This window comes from Parasteatoda tepidariorum, chromosome 1 (assembly GCF_043381705.1).
Source record: "Parasteatoda tepidariorum isolate YZ-2023 chromosome 1, CAS_Ptep_4.0, whole genome shotgun sequence".
Lineage (NCBI taxonomy): Eukaryota > Metazoa > Arthropoda > Arachnida > Araneae > Theridiidae > Parasteatoda > Parasteatoda tepidariorum.
In genome coordinates, this window is record NC_092204.1 from 39,055,015 (window position 1) to 39,064,149 (window position 9,135).

Below are 9,135 nucleotides of genomic sequence, written 5' to 3' on the forward strand. Positions count from 1 at the left end.
CGAATGTTGTATAATCTACTTACGGTGACAACAAGGTCTCCAATAAGTTCCCACAGAGTTTCAAACAAAAAAGTTTGAGACATGGTTAAAAGTATTTTGAGTTTATTTGCATTATTAATATGCACAGAATTAGTACAACGGTGTTATTTCTCTTTTGGTTAAAAATCCGCATAGTTGTTGCTGTACCAATGTGGAAAAATACTTGCAGTATGTGAAGGGATACCAACTTGCGATACTTTTCATGTCCACGTATAGTTCTGAGTTTGGACAAGATAACTTTAAAGACTTCTTTAAAGATCTTGACACAGATATATTTCCTCATCAATAAAAAGAAACAGCTTTTTTTTATTTTTACTATTTGTCCTGGCCGGTAGCTTTACGTTATAAAGATTCAGCACAGCACGTTTTTACTGACTTATCCCATTAAAATAAGTTAAATGTGTTCTGTATCATTTGGCCATTTGGCATGGTGCTGTTGGTCGAGGCCAACTTATGATAGTCAAAATTCACCACAATCAATTGATTTTCTCTGCTAATTATCCCTTTCGAAGGTCCGTAAAAAACCTCCCCCCATAGTATCTATAATAAAACTGCACGAATTACTATATTATCAGTAGAGCTGTGGTTGTTTAGATTATAGAGAGTTCGCCTTCCAATGAGGTGAACCGAGTTTGAATCGCAGCAATGGCTGATCGATACGAATTCCGCACCCGACCGTTGTGCTGCCGTAAAATATCCTCAGTGGTAGATGGATCACGGGTTAGAGTTCTCTCGTCGTCAGGCTAACCGTGGGAGCTTTTCGTGATTTTTCTCTCCATGTAACGCATATGCGGGTTAGTTCCATCATGAAGTCAAATTTCTCCCAATATTTGATCCATGAGTTCCCTTGTCACTACGAGCTGAGCTGCTAGTCAACGTGTTAAGGACCGAAATTCTGAGACTAATTTCTCTTAACAAAATTCTTAGCATGGGAATCTATTTTCATTTCATGAAATTCATCTTACGAAGTATGATGAGTTTTAACTCCTCTTTATGGAGTTCACTAAAGTATCCCTCCTAAATTTCTTTTTCTAAAGATGCAGAGGGTGTCCTCAGCAGGGATTACTACTAAACTAAGTAATTACCACAAAGAAGGGAGCTTCTAGGATATCCTTTGCTCTTGCGGCTGTCGAACCTTGTCTTCACCCTTCGAAAATAACTTCAACTTTCACTCTTTTAGAGATCAGTGGGGAATGCACAAAATTTGAAGAAAAAAGTGTTTTGATTTGTTTCAGAAACAAAACACCTCATATATCAATGCTAATCAGTTAAATTAAGAGGAATTTAGAGTTACTTGAGTGATCAGTCATTTATAAATTCTTTTCATGGATGTGTAACACAAAGTATATGTCTTTGGGTCTTCCTCTTTTTCTTGTATCAAAGGGACCATTGTGAGGTAAGGAAGTTTGATGAATGTGCGTCACGTGATCTGATCGATAATGGAAGTGCCCACTAAAAGCTTTTTATTGGATCCATGTGTCAGTGAGCCCAATCAATATCAGTTCAATAGGAGTTACTCTCACCGCAATAAGCGGTTTCATTCTGAACAGGAAGTGGTCAACCCATCAACTACCGAGAGTGTAAAAAAATGTCATTTGATTCAGAGTTTTTAGATGGGAAATCTTCTAGAAATCCGAAGCTATTAACCTCCTTTCAGGTCCTAAAGAATTAGAAAAGTTATCAAAAGGGTCTTAACGGCTGTTATTAGGGAACATGTTCCGGCTGTTTACTATCTAAACAAAGTATCTGTTTCAAAGTTGCAGATAAAGTCATTTATTATAGTTATGTGGTCCTTATCTTGTTAGGCTAAGATGTAGAAAAAAAAAAGATTTTTCTTCTCTTTCAAATTAAAAAGCTTAATCGAAGAACATGCTAAGCAACATTTCAGCGAGCTTTAGAATATCGAAATATCAGGAAATTGTTCATTACATATCTTTTCCCATTAAATGTGCTAGAAAACTTGCCCAAGTCAGCATAATATTAATATCTAATGCAACTATGTAAAGCATTTAAGTATAATATAAATAGCTAATGCAAATATGTAAAGTATTTTACTACTTAAATGGTTGATGGCATCACAAAACTCGTTCAGCTTTTTTTAATGCATTTTTTCCCAATGCCCACCCGATTGACCCTTGTCATTCAGGTATCGGTAAGGCAAATTTCTTGGCCACTCCTTCAGGTTACCATATTAGGTGGGCCAACGTTGCTCCCACAGTAAGGACATATAGTACAGAGAATGAAAAGACATCCATGTCTTGTTCGGGATTCGAACCCAGGACCTTTTGATGAGAGGTCAGGTCCCTGACCTCAACACAGTCCAGTTGGCAGTTATTTTTAAAGTAAAGTCAGGACAGGAGTCAGGTCAGCTTGAAGAGAGCGCTAGCCCTTGATTGGTCAATTTGTGATTTAAACAGCATAACGTCATCGAACGCTCAGCTTGAATGACGACTGACGTCCGAATCAACTGCAGTTGGATTACAACGTAACGTTAACGACAGAAGCAATGGCTGACAACATCCAACAGAGCATTGAAATCAGTCAAGATTTCGAAGAAGATAGCTTCTTCTTCTTCCTCTTCATTTAGCTGAGCTATAATGTGTTTTTTGTTGGACAAAGTCATTATTTGTTCTCTAAAGCACTGGTCGACAATAGCAAAATCAATATAAATTTAAAATAAATATTTGTTTAAGTTATTAACGCATGCGCAATGCGAGATAATGTCTGCGTTGAACCTACTGCTCACGCTGAGCTACGGTACGTCAACTTCCCGCAGACGCCTAGAGAAGGCGCTTATCTTAAGAAACCAGGCCTTAAGTGTAAACAAGAGTACGAGTATATTGAACATTGAACAGTTCGATTACAGGAGAAAATTTCATTTTAACTCAATTACAACACAATCCGTTATTAGAGCTCGTCTTCACAGTGTTTGAAATAGAGAGGGAGTACGCAGTTTTGTATGACGAAAAGATAAAATCGAAAAATAAACTTAACAGTAAATTAAATTGTAACTCACCCGGAAGTGGGGGTCGCACAAGATGTCTCGAAGCTCTTGAATGTCCGGATCCATTTCGTCGGGCCAAGTTTCAATTTCTGCAAGCACCTAACGGAAAAAAATACAGGTAAAATTTTAAATCAGAACCCAAACTTTCACAACAATCTCTAATTATTTGAAAAATTACAGTCATGTGTTTCCCAAATGACTATTAATGCTAAAAAAATAAATAAATTGTATCATAGTGTTTGATAACACACATGCTTTGGAGTTTTCAAAAACAGTCAGTTTATTTCAGTAATTAGTCTCTAAGTAATTAGCAAAGGTTCGTGGTTTTGACAGTATCAAATTACGCAATCAAATTAAACTATACTACTTTAAATAATTTTAATGACGGAAGCCAATCTGACAGTGACATAGGTTAAAGATGATATCGAAAGACATAGAACAATAAATCATAATCTATAATAACAACAAAAAGAATTTGTCTGTGTATCTCTCTAATAACTCCAGAACCCTTTGTGCGAGTGTATTAAAATTTAGACAGACAGCGGGAACAAGGGACTCTAAAAACTTTTAATTTGCTCTTTCGCGAGAAGCTTGTCTAAAGCGAATTTTTTCTTATAGGATTAGCATTACGTATTGTTGCAATTTAAAATGCAGATGTTTTTTTCCCTTCTACATTTACTTAAAACATAACATCAGTGATGTTTGCTACCTCATATTTTCATTTTATCAAAAATGAGTTTTACTAGATATTTATTGAAATTTCATTAATAAGTATTTATCTTTGATTCATTATAAAAAATAAGCATAAGTAACAAGGATGGCATATGAGGACGAAATCAGCGCATTAGTATTTTGAAAAGTAACTACAACCATGCATTAGTTTTTGTTTATCGAAAATTTAATAAAATAAAAAGTTTTTATGATAAAGTGCCAGTTTATCGGAAAAATTACTTGATTAAGTTGCTTAACTTGACTTGACCTTGACTGTCCGTGGTGGGGTTGTGCTACATCATTTATCGTGTGCAATGATACTAAGTATAGTTAATGCATCTTTTCTTTAAATATTAATTTCCTTTAATCTAATAATGTAGATTTATCGAGAAAGACAACAACTCATATAATGACAATAAGCTGAAATTATTTTATGCTGTTCAATTGTGTCAGTATATGCCTATAAGTTTTATGCAAGATTGCTTGGTGAAATTAATACCGATTCATAATATTCTTTTTTTTTTTTAATTTTTTTTTAAAACTCTATACGTAAATTGAGAAGTCAGTTAGTAATTTTATTTTAATAATATCCAGTCATTCGTGCCTCAGGGAATTCCCAAGTCTCGAATGAAATTGTAAAAAATTAACAAAAATGCATCCTTACTTTGATGAGACTGAATTTGAAGTAAAGATACAATTTCATATTACTATTGCATTATTGCTTATTCCACATTTGCTATTTTTAATTCTTTTATACCATTAGGGGCTGAAATAAATATATTTTTGAATAGAAATTGCGATAATTTCATATAAACAAAACGTGTTAGTGTATAATTATAATGTAAGATTATTGCTTTGACAGCATACTTTAAATCTAAAAATCTATAATAATAAAATGAAGAGTTTGTTCCTTTCATAACGCCTTAACGCGAGTGTTTTAAGGTCTTAAAATTTGGACAGCAGGTAAAAGGTGGAATTTTAGCCTGCAATCCAAAAAAATGGTTCAAAAATTTCAACTGAATCGTTCGGAAGAGTTATCTGAAAAATGAATTTCCTCATGGGTTTAGCAATAGCCATTGTCATAAATAAAACTGTAGGCAATTCTTTTTTTTTCTTCTTCAAATGCTTAAAATAAAAACATCAGTGATTTTTGCTAGCTATTAGATGAAAAAAAAAAAAGAATCTATTGCACGTTTCTTAATGCTTAATTATTTCCTTTCGTTATATCAGGTAAGTTCAATGATAAACGTGTATGGTATGTGACGTCACCGAAAAAGTATTTCTAAAGTTATCTGAAACCATGTGTTTGTTTTGTTTACAATTACGACAGTAATGCTTAATTAATTTCGTAAACTAGTTCCAACAGTTTTGTGGTAATAAGTACTGCATTAAAATATACCAAATTTATTAACATAGGTATCGAGGTAATACACTTTATGGTATCTGAGAGAGAATATAAGGATCAGAAAAAAATTACTCGATTGTGGTAAATTTCAAGCATCATGAGTTGGCCATTAGCAATAACGTCAAATGATCCAGAATAGAGTTAATCTTTATTTTTATTCGATGAACTTCTAGATAACTGTTTTTCTCAATCTAATATTGTAAAGCCACCGAGAAGCGCAACAAAAAATAATAATAACTATAATTGAGCATGATTTCGTAGTATTGATTAATGTTAGTTTATTGATAATTTACTTTTCGCCCCTTAAGGTGAACGTATATTAAGCTCGTTAACATTAAAACAAACAAGAAATAAAATAATTATAAGTAACTCTGAATCACAATTTTTAGTATAAGATCGAGTATTTAATTTAAATTATATCATTTATGTATGAAGTTGGAATTCCATTTAATAAATATAAATATGGTATATATTTTTTAGGAGAGATGGCAGCACCACATGTTTCTTATCCCTATTTAAAATGATTTCAAAGTTTCATGAAAAGCTTTATTAAAGTACGAATTCAAGATTTAATGCGAAGATTAGCATTAATTTCCTCATATATTATTCAAAATAAATTTAAAAAAATACCTACAACATTAAAATGTAAATGAAAAATAGCAAACAAATTTAAAATAAAATTATTTCACAGAAAATTCAATGATGCATGGATACATATATATAGAGAGAACATCATTATATTTAGGCCTCATAATTTTTTTTTTGCAAGCTATCTATTTAAAAGTAATTTAAAAATAAAATATAGAAATTTATTCTTCAAAAATCTTCTTCACGTTTATTTTCATATTTTTTTGAAATGGGAAGTTCATTTTAAAGGAATAATGTAACATATTTTTAGTAAAAAGATTGTTATATTTATTTATTTATATCTCATTAATTCTGAACAGTTCATTTTCGCGGAGAGCAAATTTTTAGAACATTTTCAAAAGAATAATGATTTTAATAGTGGATGATATTTTAATACCGCATGTTTTCATCTACTGAATCTTATATGGTGCTGCCACCTATGATTTATAAATAAATCTATAAAGTAACTCACTTCTTTGGCTCTTTCCAAGGCATCGGACGGTGGGCACTTGATGGGACTGTAGGAACGAGTATTAATTCTATCATATAACTGTAAAAGAAATGAAATAAAAATTAGTTGCACATACGTTAAAATATTTAAATTATTTTGAAGATATCAAAAAACAAAATATAAAAGATATGGAAAACATTAAAACAAAATGTTACATGAAATCACATTTTATTTTTGAACTTGAAAGTTTATTTCTCCTTTTCTTTTGAGTATGTACTAAAGGTATCTCTGCTATTAACTACAGGAATAACTATTAAATTTTTTGCCTTTATCAAATATAACCATTTTATAGAACTTATTCGCAATTAGATATTGATTTTGCTAAACATTTTAATTCAAATAAAAAGTAAAATTCCACAATAATAATAATAATAAGAAGAAGAAGAAAAAATTAAATAAAATAAAAAATAAATAAATAAAAATTTAATAAATAACAATGAAAAACAGATCGGTTTTTTAAATTTAATATTGTATGGCTACTAATATTAATAACAAATAAATAACGATGATACAAATACATAATTAAATTGTTAAAACATCTGAAAACAGGTAATGACTTATTTATTTTACATTAAGAGTAAATAGAAATCACGGATTCGAAAGCAATCTTATATTACCTAAAAATGTCACTTCGGCATCCGTATTTTAGTAAAAAATAATCAAATATTAAATAAAATAGTTTTAAGTCGAAGATTTTGCTGTGTAAACTGTAATTCTTATCTTAAGCGTTTCATGCAATAATAATAATTTCCCCCCTCGAATCTTTAATAGTGTTTATACTTATTGATGCAATAAATAGGAAAAAGACTTTTAAAATCTTGAAAATGAATAATTCTTTTTCAATTTTTTTGTGTTTAGAAACCTAAAACTCTAATGTTTTATATCAACAATTCAAATACAAGAAACTTTATAAAGATACAAAACATATTTTTGAATATTTAGTTGGATAATAATATTAAACGTTAATAATAAATATTATTTGTTTATTATTAAATGGATGAATAAATATAAATATTAATAATAAAATAATTAAAAACATATACGTTAATAACTTAAAAAATAACAATTTATTAGATGATATGAACTTTGCACGACAATTTTATTTATAAAAAATCTCTTTTTTTATGATGAAATGTATGACAAATTTTTAAAAAAATATTTCAAGTTTTTAAAGCTTTTGATCATAAAAAAAATTCTAGAATAAATGTTACACGGAATGATTAAGAACTAAAAAAATTAAGATCAACGTAGAGTTTACAACTCCTTATTTTATTACGTAATGTACTTTACACGACAAATTTTTCAAAAACTAGCTTTAATTTTTAAAATTTTTTATCATAAAAAAGTTCGAGAATAAATGTAACACGGAATGATTAACAACTAAAATAATAACGATCAACGTAGAGCTCATAATACAAAATATAATATAATAATGATAACCCTTTTTTGATGACGTAATAATGCATGACAACTTTTTCAAAAAATAATTTCAGTTTTCAAAATTTTTCATTATAAAAAAGTTTGAGAATAAATGATAAACGAAATGATTGACAACTGAAAAAAAAAAAAAAAAAAAAAAAAAAAAAAAAANCAACTTAAAGCTTTTAATAACTCCTTATTTTCATGACCATTCATAGATACGGTTTTATTTAAATTTATTTTTGGTGCTGTCTCAATTTCAGAGTTGTTTATTATATTTACGAGAGAAAAAAGCAACACTTATATTGAGTATTGCTTTCTGCTGAAAACTGTGACTTCGTCTGTCATTTCCTATTCTAAATAATAACTAGAAAGGTTAACAGTTTCATTCACTAACTCTCCGTTAAAGAGATATAGAATAGTTTAACTGATAATGGAAAGGTTGAAGAATTTCTAAAACCACGGAAACACGACCCTATTGGAGTGTGGAAACAAACGAGGAAATCGAATGCCTTTCGCTTCCGTGTATCCGAAAGCAGTGATTCAAATCAACTTTCATTTACTGCAAGAGCTGATTTCAATTACTGTTAGCGTCTGTCTCATTTAGAAACAATTCATTTGTACCTAGAATAGAAAACTTATTACAGAAATGGAGCTATTGTAAGACTTAATTGGACATGTTATTTACGTCTGAGCAGAATGTGACTTACTAAAACGTTACATATGAAGTACAAACGGTATGAGATTAATTTAGTTTATTAGATTTCACATGGGTTGCTTAGAAATGAAAATAATTAGCTACATATCGGTTGCATTCCTGCATAAAACTGAGCTTTTCTTCTCGGACTATTTAAATAAGAATCATAAATAAATAAATGCTGTAACATTGAGGAGTGATTGTAACAGAAAGAAGAAAATCCTACAACTTGGTGGGCAAAAAAACTGATATTATTTTATATTCTAGTGGGCTGCGCCACCTGCTCGCTAACGCTCGCCAACCCCCGAAAATTGCTACGCAATCTTATATGGTTCGCTTCGCAAACCAAGCTCACTTCGCTCGCTACTAACTTAGGTACATTGCAAATGCACAAAATTCTAAGAATTCAAAACAATCATTCAAATCCATATAACAACTTTTTTTAAAAAAAGAAATTACATCTTTTTAGTAAATACTAAGTCATTAAAATAAATTTGAATTCATATAAATGAAATGTAATTCGTTAAACCTATTAGAAATGTGCTATAGTATAAAATCTTAAAGCGTAACAGCACGACTGAGACTCATTTTTCAATGAATAACTAATAACAATAATAAAACAAATAAATTCGTGATATAAATCAAAAATCGTCAAATAAATTCGTAGTATATAAATTCGTGAAAAAAAGCGCTTTCGACAAAATACTAAAATAGAGATCTAT

The 9,135-nt window shown here is 30.1% G+C and overlaps 1 protein-coding gene across 5 annotated transcripts in view; it reads right to left on the reverse strand.

The window, feature by feature from the left end:
- Positions 1-9,135, reverse strand: part of LOC107447019 (peripheral plasma membrane protein CASK) — a 584,473-nt gene that overhangs the window by 120,227 nt on the left and 455,111 nt on the right. For all 5 annotated transcript variants that reach the window (XM_071178932.1, XM_071178937.1, XM_071178935.1 and 2 more), the window contains 2 exons: positions 6,259-6,336; positions 3,056-3,142 (listed from right to left, as the gene is read on the reverse strand). In XM_071178932.1, the coding sequence (XP_071035033.1) occupies positions 3,056-3,142; positions 6,259-6,336 (165 nt within the window). The remainder of the gene's footprint in view (positions 1-3,055; positions 3,143-6,258; positions 6,337-9,135) is intronic.